The 19566-nt window shown below is 51.0% G+C and overlaps 1 protein-coding gene across 7 annotated transcripts in view; it reads left to right on the plus strand.

Moving 5' to 3' along the window:
• Positions 1–13163: 13163 nt before the first annotated feature.
• SYCP2L (synaptonemal complex protein 2 like) overlaps positions 13164–19566 on the plus strand; it is a 240762-nt gene continuing 234359 nt past the window's right edge. For 5 of the 7 annotated variants that reach the window (XM_029590652.1, XM_029590654.1, XM_029590653.1 and 2 more), the window contains exon 1: positions 14044–14160. In XM_029590652.1, the coding sequence (XP_029446512.1) occupies positions 14155–14160 (6 nt within the window). In that variant the 5' untranslated portion in view covers positions 14044–14154. Of the gene's footprint in view, positions 13506–14043; positions 14161–14380; positions 14613–19566 lie in introns of those variants that run through there. The other 2 variants (XM_029590656.1, XM_029590657.1) reach the window with 2 other exon arrangements.

Below are 19566 nucleotides of genomic sequence, written 5' to 3' on the forward strand. Positions count from 1 at the left end.
TTTACTTTTATTACTCTTTATTCACCTTTGTTTTAACTTTTGCCCTGCGCCTTGCTTCGGGAGGGAGGGAGAGAGGACCATCCACTTCCTGGTACCTGTCATTTGAAATGACAGGTACCAGCGCACCCAGGTTACTGTATAGGCGCTGTATAAAGCGCCTATACAGTAAAATGGGTTGCGCGGGCCTAACGCTTCATGGACGGGGCTTGCATTTGCAAGCTATTTAAATACAGTATCGAGCGGTAAGTGAGCCGGACTGTGCATGCGGCAAACGTGGGTGCGCCTGGCACTAACGCAGCTCTTCCTACCGCTCCTTACTGTATCAGCCCGACAATTATTTTGCAACCTTGAGCTCATCAGACATGACCCATCTGAGATCTCTCCCATGATTGGTGCTCATCAGTGCCTACCCCCGCCCCCGTCAAGTACTGCTTGCTGTCGGGCGATACAGTAAAGTGCGCTCCGATGGAGCGCACTGTTAGCCCACGTTTGGCTGCGCGTTTTTCACGTGCTATTTTTACCCCTCATTTGCATGCAGGCCAATACTGAATCGCGCGCCCAGGACGTGTGCGCCCATCGGTAGAGTGTGCTCGCTGGCTCTCCCGCGCTTCTTTCTGTATCGTAGTCCTGTGCCCCCAAAGCATGACTACACGTTTTTGTATTAAATCGGAAGTGCCAAACACTTAACCACTCCTTCAACTTTCCTCGATCCCATCTCATTTTTTTTTCTCTTCCATCTGGAGTGTCCACCCTGCTACCGATTTCTCGTATCATCCAAACCTTCCCTACTTGCCCCTCTGAAATGGCACTGATAAAAATATTCTGAACAGAGCTGGACTCAGAGCCGGTCCTTGCCATCCATAACTCCACTTGCTTTTACCCTTTCCCGCTGTTTCCCACCACCCAATCCGTTGCTCTGCTTATTTATGCACGGCGCACACTTCCAAAAGGGGGCTTAGTCCCCTGCGTTTTCATGCAAGCTAAATAATAGAGACTCCTATTTTAAAGGGGGGAGCCGGGAGGGAATAAAAGAACAGCTCTGGGGCAACTATTATTTCTGCTTCTGGAAACAAAAAAAGCCACCCTCCAAGAGAATGCGAACCACAGAGGACAAAGTATTATGCAAACAAAGCCAATTGAACATGCGGCCAGGAATTGCTCTTGCCTAGTGTAAAGCTGTAAAGATTTTGGACAATGTGCACCTTGAATGCTTTCTAATCCCAGGTTAGACCGAGGAGTTTGTTTTTGTTTTTTTTTAGAGCATTGTGGAGAGCGAGTGTAGGAATGCTGTGGTATGGAGGGGAGTCCTCTTCACGCCCTGCACCCTCTCCTGTCCGCTGGAGAGGCAGGAAGAGCCAGCACTGCAGCCCCGGGGCCGGGGCTCTTCCCTGCTCATTGCAGAGGCTTTCGGAGAGCGCGAGCAAGCGGTGGCCAAGATGGCTCTGGGAGAATTGCGCACCTCCAGTCTCCCATTTGCTATGGAGAGGGTCCCGCAGAGAGGGGGGCGATTGCACAGCGTAATAGGGAAGGGCTGCTCTGGAGCTTTCTGACCGCTGGTGTCGCAAAAAGCCACAGCACACCTTATTCTTTTTGAGTCATTGCCGGTGGAGGTTAAATGTTTGTAAATTCGAATTTTCTGTAAAAAAAAAAAAAAAAAAAAGTGAGATCTTTACTTTTAAAGACATCGGGAAGCGAACCAAACACCGCTCCACAAACCAAACAAGCCCAATTGACTATTAATTCATAGACAAATGGAAACCCATGGAAAAAAAGAAAAGAAAGAAGCACCCAAGGAAATTACCAGGGAGGGGGCAAGCCCTGGGTAGCTGGGAATGAAGGCTCAGGCGAGATGGCTTCTGATTGAGCAGCACGGCTAATGGAGATCACTGCGCGGGCATCCCTATTTATCAGCCTCGGTGTAATCGGCAGCATCATTCCAAAGCAAAGGGTTACAATTCTTTACCAGTGGCCTAGCGCTGTCAAAATGAGTTTAATATCTTGTTGATCTCGGTTCTAAATGGAGTCAGGGCGACATGTATTCCAAAATTACTTGATTTCTTTCATTGTAAATGTAATAGAAATTTAATAAACTATAAAAAAAAAATGGAGTCAGGGTGAGAGCCCACCTTGCAGCTTCAGACTCCCCCCCGAGAAAGGGTGTTATCGGCACAGAAGTTGGGGACAGACCACCCACGTGCTGGGGTTGTAAAATCCAATAATGACATCTCAGATGAACTTTATTTATAGAAAATCTGTCGAAATAAGCCTCGGGCCTGAATGATTTCTGTGTCTCGAATTCTATCCATGGGCAGTGTCACGTTGGAAAATATCTGTTTCAGAAAGCCAAGCACTCCTAATACCTACAATAAAAAAAAAAATAATATTAATAAATAAAACCGCTCCCAAACAACTATAACAGCAAAGTTCAAAAGCTAATTGTTTCCCTCCTCTTTTCAAAACTTTTCACATTTTGGAATCTAAGAAAAACCCTCCTCCGCCCTGACCATCCTGACAGCGTCTGCCTCCGAGAAAATCCCTGATCTGCAACCTCAAATACAATCCTTCCTTATTTCGGCGCATTTTTTTTTTTTTTTTTTTTTGCGATTTGCTTTTTCTTTAGAGAAAAGCTGTGTCTTCCCGTTGCTCTACTCAGCCTGATTGCGGCCTCGGTGTGCAGCGCCTTCAGCCTTGAAGCAGATTCAGTTCCCGTGTCGGACCCCAGCACAGGGACCCTCTGCCACTGCCAATCAGAAATGTGGCGCTTGACCGGCTGATGCTTAATAATTTCAAAACGGTGCTCTCAAAAGAGCCACTGTGGAAAAATAAACTCATTGCCCGCTCCCCGATTTATTTAGTCCAAAGCATCTACAATCACACAAACGAAAGGCACAGGAATAATCCTTCTCGGTCAGACAGGCACCTGCACCCCTCTCATAAACACTGCACGGGAGGTCTCCAGACTTTCGTGGGCGGCTCTGGGATGTGATCGCAGGAGGGACGTGCATTTAATGGACGTAGACAAGTCATTGCAGTTCTTCCGCGGGTGAGAGTGCGATAATGTGCCGCCAAGACTTTCTGGATCCGGCTCTGGATCAGAGGAGCTCTTGCAGTTTGCGCTCCGATTTTCAAACGATCGCTGCAGTATTTAATTGGAGATCCGGCCCAGACTCCCGACCGCCACCTTTGCACGCCGGGCTTGGGGGCAAACACTACTTCTCCGCTGCGTGCCGATGCACAAGCTATTCTTAATGGTTATACAAATTCAGACTTGAAAATACAGTTTACCTTATTTACTGCAGGTTCCATAAAAAAATATATATATTATATATATATTGATCGAACATATAGAAAAACGAGGAGAGCTTTGAAAAACTAAGGGTCAGCTCGGATGATGGAGTTGAGTTACAGGACTTGCCTACCCCCGCACGAATACCCTTGCTAAATATACCTATGAACGTTTAAAGCAAACGACATTTCGAATCAAACTTTCAAAGTGCCATATTTACTTAAAAATGTGTTTTAAAATGTGCTTATTCGATACAATGTCATTAACATTAAAAGCAGGCTCCAGAAATGATTTGCTATATCCCTTTCTCTATTTGATCTTTTTTCATCTTCTGTTTGGAAGGTGCGCTGGTTATCTTGTTAACTTTGACTTATGGTGCTGCAGTAAATGCAGGCTCCCGACTCCCCGTGGCCTCCGGTGTGAAAAAGTATTGTGGCCCGCCAACCGCCGAATACCCGGAGAGAGTCGGCGGCTGTCATTCCTTCCCGGGTGGCAATAACCGATAGGCCAGCCCGCCCTGGGGGATGCTCAGCTCCGACCCCTGCACTCATCCTTACAGCATGGAGACCACGGTAAATGCAAACGCCAGCCTTCAGATTTTCAGAGAAGAGGCTTGCACACCGGACTCTTGGAAACGAAAGAGAAATCGCTGTCTGCTGGAGAGATTGGACCCTCTTCCTCGAGGAGAAAAAAATGACCTCTCTTCCAGCCCAGAACCCGGGAGAACTGTTAGCCTGCTCTTGGACGCGCGTTTCCCCTTCCCCTAATTCAGTAAGGGGCGGAAAATGCGCGTCCAACCCGTGGCACCGAATAGCGCCCTCAACATGCAAATGCAGTAGCAGGCAAATGCATGTCGATGGCCCTATTAGGTATGCGCGCACGGGATACTGTAAGTAAAATGTGCAGCCAAGCCACATTTTACTGTAAGAAATTAGCACCTACCCTACACCTTTCAGGAATAAATGTGTCCTTTGTATCACGTACCTGCACTTTTTGTGTAGTTACTCTTGCCTTGTAATGGAGTCACAGAGGTAAAATCCTCTTCCTCTGCAGTTTCAGTCCTGTGACTTTTACTTCCCGCTTCTTTTTTTCTCTCTCCCACTCTCTGTGTAAAGTACTTTCTCTTGCAGTTTAATGACGCCCCTGATTTTTCCACAGTAGCAGGCTGTTTGCATTTAATATGATATAGCCAGCTTATTATTATCAGACACACAATTTGCAGGCTTGTTTTTTTTTTTTTCACGTGAACATCATGGTGGTAAAAACATGGACGTACCTTGCCATCAGACTTCATTGACTAGGGTGTTGAATGTATCCATCTCTAAGGAATAGACCCCTACACGTCTGTGTGTGTTTTCTGTTGCAGAGGTTGCTGGGTGAAAGCGAGGTCGCAGTACCATGGGGAGGTCACACGCGGGTGTGGGGGTTTCGGCTCCACCCTGCAGGAAAGGAGGACGCTAGACGACATCGGGCAAGCACTAGCTGCCAGCTAAGGCCACTCGCCTGGGACAAGTGCATTCACGAGGCAGGCAGCAGGGACAGATTTCAGAACGGGGTAGGATAAGGGGCAAGGTTGAGCAGCAGGAAAATGAAGGCTGTGAGGCGAGGCGCTCTCTCCATTTTGTGGGTCAAACATAGATGGCGGACCTGAGGGGGAACACTATGAGGCGGTGCTGGAGAACCTGAGAAGCGATGGCAGGGGCGTGAGGCGTAGCGTTCGGGTATAGGGGTGCCAGAGGAATGGTTACAGCACCTGTGGCTGGAGGTGGGGATGCCAGAAGAGCAGTGGCTGGAGTGTGACTGGACTGGGGTGTGGCTGGAAGCAATTACCCGTGTGATCAATTAATATGGCTATCGTGGGGATTAAACTGAATGCTGCAGCTGAATGTAATCTGAAACTACAGGGAGCCTGCATGAGCTACTGCTGGGGGCTGCGAGTAGGACCCAAGAATCAAAAGCTGAAAAAAAGGCAGAGAAATAACAGTAACACGGAGCATGTGGAGATCTGGTGTGACTGCAGTGGGAATTTGAATTCTGAATTTATTAAAATGTACGATCTGCGTCATCCACAATAACAAAAAGGTCAAACAGGAGTAGATTCAGGAGGAGCATCATGAAATGGGAGATGGCAGAGGCAAAAAAAAGAAAAAAAAAAAAGTAATGGAACTCAAAAAAAGCATGGGATAAGCACAGAGCAATCCTAATGGTAAAGAGGATGGTATTTTAAATTGTTCACTTCAAGGTTGTGCTGCACTTAGGGTACTTTTGTAATGAATTAGATTGTAAATGGAAATAAATAGGTTAATTAATTAATTATTAAAGAAGCACGGGGGGAATCAGCAAGATGGAAGAATACTATAAAGGCAAGAAAAAGCATCCAGGACTTTCACGTGAACAGACTTTGGAAATCACTGAACATTATAAGCTGAGTGACGAACAAGATTATTTAATGACTGCCCTGGGTTGGCTTGTATAGAAATTAAACAAAAGACTGAAAATCCCCAGTCTGCACGGCAATGAACGTCTCTGCCTGTGCTTACAATGGAAATGTTACAGAGAGGTCACCAGGCCTCTATGCTTCCAGGTTTTGAGGGGAGAGAGGCTGGTGGTATAATAAGTTAGACAGAGGAATAAACTTCTGAGGGATAGATCCAAATCTCTTTTTATTTCCAGAGCCTATGCGCTGGGCAGTGAATGCCTGCAGGTATCCGGCCATGGGTGGGACTCAGGGATATTGCTGGTTGTTGGCTAAGGGGACAGATTCAAGCTCCTCAGGCTGTGCGCTAGGCAATGGCTTCCTCTGTAGCATTATACCTCATAAAATAACTACTTGAACTGTTTACTAACTCATGCAATTTGGTATTTAATACTTCATGTTCCTGGATCAAGGCCTGCATCACTGAGCAATTTTGCATTGTTTTTGCATTGTTTAACAGTTGAGGAACCAATGCACAACTACACATGAATCATCAGCTTCAATATTTACACCTTTGTCCTGATAACTTCCCAGGAAATACAACTAAGAGCAATTTTTCAGAGCCAGTTTGTACAAATAAATTCCGTTAAGGATTCCATTTTTTTTTTCGCCCAGGTCACTTGGAGCTCGGTGGAACCGAATGAGGGCACTTTAAGAAAATCCAGGCTCACCTCTGGCACCAGTCCAGGGTTTCCACGTGACGAAAAAGGTTTTTCCTGGCTGCATCACACATTCAATACGGATTGCCTCCAGGAACACAGAATGGGTCTTTTTTGAATAAGGCCCAAAGACCATGAGGCAGGAGGAGCTTGTGGCAGATGTGTGAGGCAACCAGAGTACAATCTGGGATAAAAATGGCAGACCATGAAAGAGTCTTTTTAAAAAGTTAGATCTCCCTTCATTTCTATTTCACATTTTCCTTCTGCCATTTTGTTTTAAAGAAGAATAAAAAGGCAGAACTATGTGTGAAATTTGATTAATAATAATTTTAATTCACTTCTTGTAGAGCACACAGAGTGAGAATCAGTTTCAGTTTATATGTTAAACAACTCTTGAAAAGGGGTGCGTACTTAGAATCTGCTTTCCCAGTTCTGCTGCTTTTTCCTTCTCAGACACACGGGGTCAGGGTGGATGGAAAGGGCAGGTGCGCCTAGTGCCCGCGTGCCCACATTAATGCTGTGCCAGCTTCTCTCCTGATGGGAGAGGGGTCAGGGGGGGAGGGGGGGAGTGCTGGATTAAGCGTGTTTCTGTCCTGGTTCCCGTGGGAACCGTTTCTATTTTATTTTTTAATTTCAGGGCTTCAGCGCCCTGATTGGCTATTGGGGGCTTGAGTCTGCTTCGGGGGGGGAGGAGTCTCCTGGGTCAAGGGGCAGGCTCCGGAGTTTCTTCTTCACTCCGCCACCTTTTTCCCGTCGTTCCCTCCCGCCCGCTCTGTTTTCTATCGCTGTTTGCATTGGGGATTTTTTTGTCACAGCTTGGGGGGGGGGGGGGGCCCGAGCCTATTTAGGGTGGCACCCGAGCCTATTTAGGGTGGCAGCATCGTGCTGATTGATTGTACTGCTTGGCAGGCGCCAGGTTCGAATACCACAGGGGTACAGTTGTCCCTGCACGACTCTTTGGGGATCGATGGTTTCGGCTCCTTGCTGGGCGGCGGCGGAGGGCGAGCGAGTTTGCCATTACTGGAATCTTTAGGTCGGGCGACCTAGTGGCGATCATCTTGCTGGGAGGTGGCGAATGGTTACTATTGAGTTCCTAATGGGGGGGGAGGGGAGAATATATTGGCCCGGGCACTGCTGTTTTGTTAAATAAAGCTGCGGCCTTTTGATTCCAATTGTTGTTCTGTATTGCTTGTGCGCTTATTTTGTGGAGGGAGGAGATAGTCCTGACTGCCTACATTGTAATTTACTAGGCACAGAATCAAAGCCTGCGCCTAACAAAATCTAAGGTGCATCTAACTCAATGGATGCTAATCCTTGTGTCTCACTTGTTACTGTCATGCCTGTCTGATGCATGTTCGCTGTTCAAAGGGAGCACGGTAAGCAGAGATAAATGGTAAAACCCTGGGCTTGTGAAGAAAGCAGACAAAAACCTCTGCTACTCATGACAGCACTAGCAACTAAAATGCTTCTCTTCCTTCCAGCAAACTGGAAAATAAAATCAACTCTAACATTTCCAAAATAAAAACAAAACTGTTTTGGATAGCTCATGTCTTGTTATGACCTCACACTTAGTGGGGCGCCATGCTATAACCAAATTAGGGGGTCGCTTGTATGACCTTAGCGTCTCCTTGCTAACACGACCCCACCGCGGCTGCCGGCTATGAAGACCGATGCCGGTAAACTCGGCGTCTGTATTCATAACTTGGTGGTCTGCCGAGGTTTTTTTTTTAATTTTTTATTTAAGAAAAGAAGTACAGAAAAGCATTTTTTTCTGCTTTTCTGTACTTCTTTTACCTGCGCTCAGCTATTAACGCCTACTCCAGGTAGGTGTTAATAGCTGAGCGCAAAATGTGCATCTGAGACGCACACTTTTTTTTTTTTTTTGCAAGCGGAATGAATGAGTAATAGGCTCATTCGCATGCATTTGCATGTGATGAGCGCTATCGCATTCACTCCGCGTCCGACGTGGGTTAAATAGGCGCTAATCCCCCTATTGCATTAGGGGGTGGATTAGCGCTTATTTAACCTGCGTCGGAGTGCGGGTTATACAGTGCACTGGGCTGAGCGCACTGTATTGCATCGCTCCCCCCGTGAAGGGTAAAAGACTAGCACTATGCCACTCCAGATCACAATTGTTTTCCTCATGTAACTCCCCTTCCCAGTGTAAGTAGTTGACTGGTAGGGGGCCACAATACCAGGGCTCAGTTCTGACTCAGTCCTAAATCCCTGGTGCGGATTCTCTGACATGGGGTGGGGTGGAAGATTAACCTGCAGGGCCCAAGGCATTATGGATGGAATAACTTCAAGGGAGACACAGGAGAAGAGGTAGGTAATAGGTTATCATCAAGTTCTGCCTCCCTGGAAGTGGCTCACTTGCATGGCTCCAGCTGGTCTGAGTCCCTTTAGTGGGTGTCAGAGGTCTCCAGCCAGACCTGGCCCCTAACGTGACGTCAGTATCATGTCCCCATCGGGAGGGGTGGTGAGAGTGGATAAAAGTACTGCACCCAGGTGAGGCAGGAAGCAGGAGAGAGGATCCCAGGATCTATTTATAAATGGAGTAAGTACCACTGGGCCTAGCCCCCCGCAGGGAAGCTTTGGGAAGAGGAGGAAAGGAGTGTTTCCGGCTAGGGGTGGGTGACTGGAACCCGATGAAAAGGCTAGCCAGGCCTCAAAGAAGAGAAACCCCGGGATCCCATGGTGTGCTGAGGGAGGTGCTGCTGCAGAAAGTCTAAGCCTGAGGAGCCACAGGAAGAGAGGGCTTCTTCAGAGCCACGTGGAGGAGTGGATCAAGGAAGAAACAGCCTGCCCAGGGGAAAATCCAAGAGTTGCTGAATGACCGAATAAATCATCCAGAGACTTTACAGAGTAACAAAAGTGTGAGGAACAGACACGAGAGAAGACGATTCTGCTACTCAAAAGGTACTGGGAGGACCCAGGTACCTGCCCCTAGAGCTTACCTTTTGTGGGGAGAAGTTTTGGAGAGTGTGACAAGAGATTGATTTTGTAGTTTTAGGGCTTCTGTTTTCTACAGGGTGCTATCCACTTGTGTACTCTTGGATTTCTTTTCCTGCCACCAGTTTGCAGTAAAAGGCTTTATTTGGAACAACGTTTGAGTGGAATGGTTTTCATTTTTAGTATTAACTGAACTGGTGTGCAGGAAAGAAAAACCGAAGGGCCTTGAAAAGACCGTCTTTCCCCCCCCCCCCCCCCTGTGCAGGAACCCCCGGGAGATCATGGGACCTTGCGTGGTCTGTGGTCTCCCATGTGCCCCCCCCTGTTCACCAGGAATACAGGTTAGAGACAGGTCCCGGGTGAGAGGTCTACAGGAGCCGTTTCTTACAGCTAAATCTCAGAGGTCCTCTTTACTCACTAGTTATAGTTAACACACTGGAGGAATGGAAGACAGGGTTTATCCATCCCCAAACTCCTAGCATACCAGAGGAAAGAGAAACTGGACTTGTATCTTTCCCAAACGCCTTCTTTCTGACCAGAATGAACTCTGACCACTGTAACCCAACCCAGGACTGCACCACTGTGGCCATTCCTAGGGGGGGGGAGTGCTAAAGCAAATGGTTTAGCTGAGTGGTTCCCAACCCTGGGGATCCCCCCAGCCAGTCGAGTTTTCAGGATATCCACAATGAATATGCATGAAAGAGAATGGGCATGCACTGCCCCCAGAACGTGCAAGTTTTCTCTCATGCATATTCATTGTGGATATCCTGAAAATCCGACTGGCTTGGGGGGGGGGGGGGGGGTCCCCAGGACAGGATTGGGGACCACTGGTTTAGTCCATGAGGCTACTCTGCCATTCACATTATGTCCACCTCTAGAAGGAGCATAGAGCTAGTGAAGGGACCAGAGATTTACATATAATTCAACATGTCATTGGACCCCTTCAGTTCTATTTCATTACATAATCTGGAGTGCATGGCAAGAGCCTATTTGATGATTCTACTGATGCTACTGATGACGAACTCCAGTCCTCAAGTGCCACAAACAGGCCAGGTTTTCAGGATATCCACAATGAATATGCATAAGATAGATTTGCATGCACTGCCTCTACTTTATGCAAATCTATCTCATGCATATTCATTGTGGATATCCTGAAAACCTGGCCTGTTTGTAGCACTCGAGAACTGGAGTTCACCATCACTGGCTTAAGTCATCACCTCACTCCAGGTCAACCAAATAGACTGATCCGGTCCTGCTATTTTTCCCCATTGCACGCATGGAATGGTACTGCTTAACTTAAGGAAATCAATTCTAAAAGTCAATGCAAGCAATGAGGGCAAGCCCAGGACTGGATGGGCCTGGGCCCTTACCTATGGTGAAGTGGCAGTCCTACAGGATGATGCCCATCATAACCAGCTTCTATTGAAATACCAGAGCAACAGTATGGATGATTTTTTCAATTTTTTTTTTTAGCTTCCATTCCAAAGGAAAATAGTCTAGGAGATCAGAGTGTGGGTGTGTGTTTGAGGTTTGGTGTCCTGCCACAGCAGATTTGCAGGACATCTTCAAAGGGAGTTTCAGTTCTTATCAGGTCCAGCATATGTCTGCACAGGACCGGAATTAAGATTTTGGCACTCATAGGCAGAGTGCCATGGTGGTGCCTCTTTGAAGCTGTGCTGGCACCTCTTTGACCTGGATATATATGATAGGGATGTGAATCGTGTCCTCGATCGTCTTAACGATCGATTTCGGCTGGGAGGGGGAGGGAATCGTATTGTTGCCGTTTGGGGGGGTAAAATATTGTGAAAAATCGTGAAAAATCGTTAAAAAATCGAAAAATCGAAAAAATCGAAAAACCGGCACATTAAAACCCCCTAAAACCCACCCCCGACCCTTTAAATTAAATCCCCCACCCTCCCGAACCCCCCCCCAAATAACTTAAATAACCTGCGGGTCCAGCGGCGGTCCGGAACGGCAGCGGTCCGGAACGGGCTCCTGCTCCTGCATCTTGTCGTCTTCGGCCGGCGCCATTTTCCAAAATGGCGCCGAAAAATGGCGGCGGCCATAGACGAAAAAGATTGGACGGCAGGAGGTCCTTCCGGACCCCCGCTGGACTTTTGGCAAGTCTCGTGGGGGTCAGGAGGCCCCCCACAAGCTGGCCAAAAGTTCCTGGAGGTCCAGCGGGGGTCAGGGAGCGATTTCCCGCCGCGAATCGTTTTCGTACGGAAAATGGCGCCGGCAGGAGATCGACTGCAGGAGGTCGTTCAGCGAGGCACCGGAACCCTCGCTGAACGACCTCCTGCAGTCGATCTCCTGCCGGCGCCATTTTCCGTACGAAAACGATTCGCGGCGGGAAATCGCTCCCTGACCCCTGCTGGACCTCCAGGAACTTTTGGCCAGCTTGTGGGGGGCCTCCTGACCCCCACGAGACTTGCCAAAAGTCCAGCGGGGGTCCGGCAGGACCTCCTGCCGTCCAATCTTTTTCGTCTATGGCCGCCGCCATTTTTCGGCGCCATTTTGGAAAATGGCGCCGGCCGAAGACGACAAGATGCAGGAGCAGGAGCCCGTTCCGGACCGCTGCCGTTCCGGACCGCCGCTGGACCCGCAGGTTATTTAAGTTATTTGGGGGGGGTTCGGGAGGGTGGGGGATTTAATTTAAAGGGTCAGGGGTGGGTTTTAGGGGGTTTTAGTGTGCCGGCTCACGATTCTAACGATTTATAACGATAAATCGTTAGAATCTGTATTGTATTGTGTTCCATAACGGTTTAAGACAATATTAAAATTATCGGACGATAATTTTAATCGTCCTAAAACGATTCACATCCCTAATGATGCCTTCAAAATTTAGCAGCCTAGGCAGTTGTCTATGCTTAAATCAGGACCTGCATGTGGGTCCTGGAAAGCACTCTTTTTAGTTCTGCTGGAACTTATTTTATTTTTCCATCACCTTACATCACTGCTAGCTATTTCATATCTGGGAGCATTTTTACATCAGTGCACAAATGAAATGTAAATGAAGCAACTTGACAGAGTCCTTGGATCAGAGTGGCTGCTTGTAGAGCAGCACTACAGCATCTGCATGAGTTCATTTATTTTGGTGCATGAGAAAGGAGCTCTCACTCAGTCAAGGGCAGAGTCTAAAATCCCTTCTTTCTACCTCATGTGGCTACCTGAAGCCAAAAAAACCTCTCAACATTTTCACTTCCAAAAGGGTGACACACTGAGCTCCCTTTCCTGATCCCGAACTTGGTCTCTTTCCTGGTGGTTGGTGAAGGCGGAGTTTTTTTTTTTTTTTTTTTTTTTGGGGGGGGGGGGGCATTTCAGCTCCCCCTCCCCCACGTTTTATCTTTCCAGCAGTCTTTGCTGCTCCCCTCTCCGCCCTTCTTATTACAAAACATCCCCGTTCAATGTTTTCCTTTTCAAAGTAAAATATTTTCCCCTCTTCTTTTTGTGTATGGGGGAGGGGGTTTTCTTCATCCCTTGCCGTCCACCTTCCGCTTCTCAGTGGCGCTGGTTTCTCTGCCCGCCCTCGCTCTGCGGTGGGCACCCTGGTCCCAGGGTGCGAGCGGGACATGGCTCGCGTGGGCAGGGGGGCCAGCAGCCTGCGGGGGGCGCTAGAAAGCAGGCAGCCTGGGGCTTGGGGACTGGCAGAGGATCAAGAATCACCAACTCAAAAGCGCCACAGCTAAACACGGCCTTGGGAGGAGCCCGCCCTAAAGTTAAAGGGTCGGGCAAGTTTGTTTTTTTTTTTATTATGAAGCCAGCAGACAGGACTTTGTGGTTTTCCTCACCTCCGCTATTGCCTGTTATAGAATCGGCTGCGTCGTCCCCCTTTCGGTCGCCCTCTCCTTATCCTGTGCGCCTTCCTCAGCGCTGCGCCCGAATTCCCCAGATTAAAACTTTCGCTATAAGACTGGGGATAACGTTTTATTTTCGATCGCACAAAAGGCCCGAGGCCAAGAAAAGCATTGAAAAGGCAACCTGAAGCTAACAGCTTGGAAACTCCTCAGCAGCCAGCGCAAAGCTCTACTTTTAATTTGTAGCCTGAGAGTGGGCCGGAGCTTCATAAATAGGAGACACCTGATCCGATCCTAATGGCCCTCGCTTCTATTTGTTTCTTAAATCATTAAAGGTGCGTAAAAATCAAGAAGCAAAAGAGAAAAAAGGGAAAGCCCTGAGAAAGCCACGAAGCTTTTTTTTTTGAGGAAATGATAGGCTTTTATTGTTTATTTTTTAATATTTGTTTTAAGATGTTTTACATTAGGATTTGTATTTTTGATTGATGTTTGTGACTGTTTTATTAGGGTGTGTTATAGTCCGCTTGGAAAGACAGAATATACAAGTTCTATATAATGGGGGGAATAACTACAACTCTGGATTAAAACGTAGGCAAGGGGTAACTCATCTGAGGCCGAAACACCTGCTTGTCAACCAAGCACATTTGGATCGTTTTGAAAATAAACCCCCCCCCCCCCTTCAGCCCAAAAAAACCCCATCCTTCCAAACCCGAACATATTCCTTTCCGATGAGAAACATTTTAGAGGGAATGAAACTAGGGTAAGGGCTTTGCATTTTTTTTTATTCTCTTAAATTACTGCACACGGTTTAGTTTGGAAGTCCAACCCCAGTCCTTGACTAGACGGAGCACGTGATCACCAGTCCTCCTTCTCCCCCCCCCCCCCCCAGTTGTTTGTGAAGAGGCGGCCGGCAGGGGGCGCTGTTAATGTTGTACAGGAGAGGGCCCCGCGCTGAGTGCAGGAGGTCCCTGGCCGCCCGGCGCTATGAGCGTGAGTATCGGCCCCGCTTGTCCTTGGGAGATGGGTTCGGTATTATTAATACTGCAGCTCCGTGCACCGGAGGGGAAGTGGTCAGCTTCCTTCTACCGGGTCTTCCCACCTGCATTTAGTTAGTGTTTAAAATATTACTGGCTTTTTTGCCGTATGGTATCGAAGCATTTCTCCAGTGGCTTGCCGAGGGGGCCCAAGACCCCTGGGCTCCAGGCTGCCTGTAGTAGGCGGCCGGGACCTTTATATGCAAGCAAAGAAAATCGGCGGGGGATCCTACCTCGCCCCGCAGTCCAAGTAAAGGAGACTCCGCGGCGACAGGGGATCCGAGCCTGCTCTGCAGCCCAAGTGAAAGACCCCGAGCGGCCCGGCGGCCACCTGTTTGAGGCTCAGTGGCCTTGGGAGATAACTCTCCAAATGGAGGAGACCGAGCCATAGAAGATTCGGTAGCAATAGTAATGGCACCTTCTATATCTGAGAGAGAGGAAGCCAGCAAGTATGGGGGTGCCTGCCAGAGAGGGAGATAGCTGGAGTGTGTAGGGGGGAGGGGGGGCTGTATACCTAAGAGAGAGGAAGCTAGTGGGTGTGGGTGGGTGTGGGAGTGCCTACCTGGGAGAGGAAGCTAGTGGGTGTGGGTGAAGGTGCCTACCTGGGAGAGGAATCTAGTGGGTGTGGGTGGGGGTGCCTACCTGGGAGAGGAATCTAGTGGGTGTGGGTGGGGGTGCCTACCTGAGAGAGGAAGCTAGTGGGTGTGGGTGGGGGTGCCTACCTGGGAGAGGAAGCTAGTGGGGTGGGGGTGCCTACCTGGGAGAGGAAGCTAGTGGGTGGGGGTGCCTACCTGGGAGAGGAAGCTAGTGGGTGGGGTGCCTACCTGGGAGAGGAATCTAGTGGGTGTGGGTGGGGGTGCCTACCTGGGAGAGGAAGCTAGTGGGTGGGGTGCCTACCTGGGAGAGGAAGCTAGCGGGTGTGTGTGTGTGGTACCTACCTGGGAGAGGAAGCTAGTGGGTGTGTGTGTGTGGTACCTACCTGGGAGAGGAAGCTAGTGAGTGTGAGTAGGGGTGCCTACCTGGGAGAGGAAGCTAGCGGGTGTGGGGTGCCTACCTGGGAGAGGAAGCTAGCGGGTGTGGGGTGTCTACCTGAGAGAGGAAGCTAGTGTGTGTGTGTGTATGCTACCTGAGAGAGGAAGCTAGTGGGTGTGTATGTGTGTGGGGGTGCCTACCTGGGAGAGGAAGCTAGTGGGGTGTGGGTGGGGGTGCCTACCTGAGAGAGGAAGCTAGTGGGTGTGGGTGGGGGTGCCTACCTGGGAGAGGAAGCTAGTGGGTGTGGGTGGGGGTGCCTACCTGAGAGAGGAAGCTAGTGGGTGTGGGTGGGGGTGCCTACCTGGGAGAGGAAGCTAGTGGGTGTGGGTGGGGGTGCCTACCTGGGAGAGGAAGCTAGTGGGTGGGGTGCCTACCTGGGAGAGGAAGCTAGTGGGTGTGGGTGGGGGTGCCTACCTGGGAGAGGAAGCGTGTGGGTGGGGGTGCCTACCTGGGAGAGGAAGCTAGTGGGTGTGTGTGGGGGTGCCTACCTGGGAGAGGAAGCTAGTGGGTGTGTGTGGGGGTGCCTACCTGGGAGAGGAAGCTAGTGAGTGTGAGTAGGGGTGCCTACCTGGGAGAGGAAGCTAGCGGGTGTGTGTGTGTGGTACATACCTGGGAGAGGAAGCTAGTGGGTGTGTGTGTGTGTGGTACATACCTGGGAGAGGAAGCTAGTGGGTGTGTGTGTGTGTGGTACCTACCTGGGAGAGGAAGCTAGTGGGTATGGTGTGTGTGTGTGGGGGTGCCTCCCTGGGAGAGGAAGCTAGTGGGTGTGAGTAGGGGTGCCTACCTGGGAGAGGAAGCTAGTGAGTGTGAGTAGGGGTGCCTACCTGGGAGAGGAAGCTAGCGGGTGTGGGGTGCCTACCTGGGAGAGGAAGCTAGTGGGTGTGGGTGTGGGGTGTCTACCTGAGAGATGAAGCTAGTGTGTGTGTGTGTGTGTGTGTGTGCTACCTGAGAGAGGAAGCTAGTGGGTGTGTGTGGGGGTGCCTACCTGGGAGAGGAAGCTAGTGGGTGTGTGTGGGTGCCTACCTGGGAGAGGAAGCTAGTATGTGTGTGTGAGGGGTGCCTACCTAAGATAGAGGAAGTTAGTGTGTGTGTGCTACCTGAGAGAGGAAGCTAGTGGGTGTGTATGTGTGTGGGGGTGCCTACCTGGGAGAGGAAGCTAGTGTGTGTGTGTGTGTGTGTGGGGGGTGCCTACCTGGGAGAGGAAGCTAGTGGGTGTGTGTGTGTGTGGGGGTGCCTACCTGGGAGAGGAAGCTAGTGGGTGTGTGTGTGTGGGGGTGCCTACCTGGGAGAGGAAGCTAGTGGGTGGGTGTGTGTGTGTGGGGGTGCCTACCTGGGAGAGGAAGCTAGTGGGTGTGTGTGTGTGGGGGTGCCTACCTGGGAGAGGAAGCTAGTGGGTGGGTGTGTGTGGGGGTGCCTACCTGGGAGAGGAAGCTAGTGGGTGGGGTGTGTGTGGGGTGCCTACCTGGGAGAGGAAGCTAGTGGGTGTGTGTGTGTGTGTGTGTGGGGGGGGGTGCCTTCCTGGGAGAGGAAGCTAGTGGGTGTGTGTGTGTGGGGGTGCCTACCTGGGAGAGGAAGCTAGTGTTTGTGTGTGTGTAGGGGTGCCTACCTGGGAGAGGAAGCTAGTGTGTGTGTGTGTGTGGGGGGGTGCCTACCTGGAAGAGGAAGCTAGTGTGTGTGTGTGGGTGCCTACCTGGAAGAGGAAGCTAGTGGGTGTGTGTGTGGGTGCCTACCTGGGAGAGGAAACTAGTGTGTGTGTGTGTGTGTGTGTGTGTGTGGGTGCCTACCTGGGAGTGGAAGCTAGTGGGTGTGTGTGTGTGTGTGGGTGCCTACCTGGGAGAGGAAGCTAGTGGGTGTGTGTGTGGGGGGGTGCCTACCTGGGAGAGGAAGCTAGTGGGTGTGTGTGGGGGGGTGCCTACCTGGGAGAGGAAGCTAGTGTGTGTGTGTGTAGGGGGTGCCTACCTGGGAGAGGAAGCTAGTGTGTGTGTGGGGTGCCTACCTAAGATAGAGGAAGCTAGTGTGTGTGTGTGGGGGGTGCCTACCTAAGATAGAGGAAGCTAGTGTGTGTGTGCTACCTGAGAGAGGAAGCTAGTGGGTGTGTATGTGTGTGCTACCTGAGAGAGGAAGCTAGTGGGTGTGTATGTGTTTGGGGGTGCCTACCTGGGAGAGGAAGCTAGTGTGTGTGTGTGTGTGTGGGGGTGCCTACCTAAGATAGAGGAAGCTAGTGTGTGTGTGCTACCTGAGAGAGGAAGCTAGTGGGTGGGTGTGGTGTGGGGGTGCCTACCTGGGAGAGGAAGCTAGTGGGTGTGTGTGTGGGGGGTGCCTACCTGGGAGAGGAAGCTAGTGGGTGGGTGTGTGTGGGGGTGCCTACCTGGGAGAGGAAGCTAGTATGTGTGTGTGGGGGGTGCCTACCTAAGATAGAGGAAGCTAGTGTGTGTGTGCTACCTGAGAGAGGAAGCTAGTGGGTGTGTATGTGTGTGCTACCTGAGAGAGGAAGCTAGTGGGTGTGTATGTGTTTGGGGGTGCCTACCTGGGAGAGGAAGCTAGTGTGTGTGTGTGTGTGTGTGGGGGTGCCTACCTGGGAGAGGAAGCTAGTGGGTGTGTTTGTGTGGGGGTGCCTACCTGGGAGAGGAAGCTAGTGGGTGGGTGTGTGTGGGGGTGCCTACCTGGGAGAGGAAGCTAGTGGGTGGGTGTGTGTGGGGGTGCCTACCTGGGAGAGGAAGCTAGTGGGTGGGTGTGTGTGGGGGTGCCTACCTGGGAGAGGAAGCTAGTGGGTGTGTGTGTGTGTGCCTACCTGGAAGAGGAAGCTAGTGGGTGTGTGTGTGTGTGTGGGTGCCTACCTGGGAGAGGAAGCTAGTGTGTGTGGGTGCCTACCTGGGAGAGGAAGCTAGTGGGTGTTTGTGTGTGTGGGTGCCTACCTGGGAGAGGAAGCTAGTGGGTGTGTGTGTGGGGGGGGTGCCTACCTGGGAGAGGAAGCTAGTGGGTGTGTGTGTGGGGGGGGGTGCCTACCTGGGAGAGGAAGCTAGTGTGTGTGTGTGTAGGGGGTGCCTACCTGGGAGAGGAAGCTAGTGTGTGTGTGGGGTGCCTACCTAAGATAGAGGAAGCTAGTGTGTGTGTGTGTGTGTGCTACTTGAGAGAGGAAGCTAGTGGGTGGGTGTGGTGTGGTGTGGTGTGGGGGCGCCTACCTGGGAGAGGAAGCTAGTGGGTGTGTGTGTGGGGGGTGCCTACCTGGGAGAGGAAGCTAGTGGGTGTGGGTGTGTGTGGGGGGTGCCTACCTGGGAGAGGAAGCTAGTGGGTGTGGGTGTGTGTGGGGGGTGCCTACCTGGGAGAGGAAGCTAGTGGGTGTGTGTGTGTGTGTGTGTGTGGGGGTGCCTACCTGGGAGAGGAAGCTAGTGGGTGTGGGTGGGTGTGGGAGTGCCTACCTGGGAGAGGAAGCTAGTGGGTGTGGTTGGGGGTGCCTACCTGAGAGAGGAAGCTAGTGGGTGTGGGTGGGGGTGCCTACCTGGGAGAGGAAGATAGTGGGTGGGGGTGCCTACCTGGGAGAGGAAGATAGTGGGTGGGGGGTGCCTACCTGGGAGAGGAAGCTAGTGTGTGTGGGGGGTGCCTACCTGGGAGAGGAAGCTAGTGGGTGTGTGTGGGGGTGCCTACCTGGGAGAGGAAGCTAGTTGGTGTGTGTGGGGGTGCCTACCTGGGAGAGGAAGCTAGTGGGTGTGTGTGTGTGGTACCTACCTGGGAGAGGAAGCTAGTGGGTATGGTGTGTGTGTGTGGGGGTGCCTACCTGGGAGAGGAAGCTAGTGAGTGTGAGTAGGGGTGCCTACCTGGGAGAGGAAGCTAGCGGGTGTGGGGTGCCTACCTGGGAGAGGAAGCTAGTGGGTGTGGGTGTGGGGTGTCTACCTGAGAGAGGAAGCTAGTGTGTGTGTGTGTGTGCTACCTGAGAGAGGAAGCTAGTGGGTGTGGGTGTGTGTGTGGGGGTGCCTACCTGGGAGAGGAAGCTAGTGGGTGTGTGGGGGTGCCTACCTGGGATAGGAAGCTAGTATGTGTGTGTGGGGGGTGCCTACCTAAGATAGAGGAAGCTAGTGTGTGTGTGTGTGTGTGTGTTTGTGGGCTACCTGAGAGAGGAAGTTAGTGTGTGTGTGTGTGTGTGTGTGTGGGGGGGGGTGCCTACCTGAGAGGGGATGCTAGTGTGTGTGTGTGTGTGGGGGGGGGGGAGGGTGTCTACCTGAGAGAGGATGCTTGTGTGTGTGTGTTGGGGGGGGAGGGTGCCTACCTGAGAGGGGATGCTAGTGTGTGTGTGTGTGTGGGGGGGGGGAGGGTGCATACCTGAGAGGGGATG

This window comes from Rhinatrema bivittatum, chromosome 2 (genome assembly GCF_901001135.1).
Source record: "Rhinatrema bivittatum chromosome 2, aRhiBiv1.1, whole genome shotgun sequence".
NCBI classification, from domain to species: Eukaryota; Metazoa; Chordata; class Amphibia; order Gymnophiona; family Rhinatrematidae; genus Rhinatrema; species Rhinatrema bivittatum.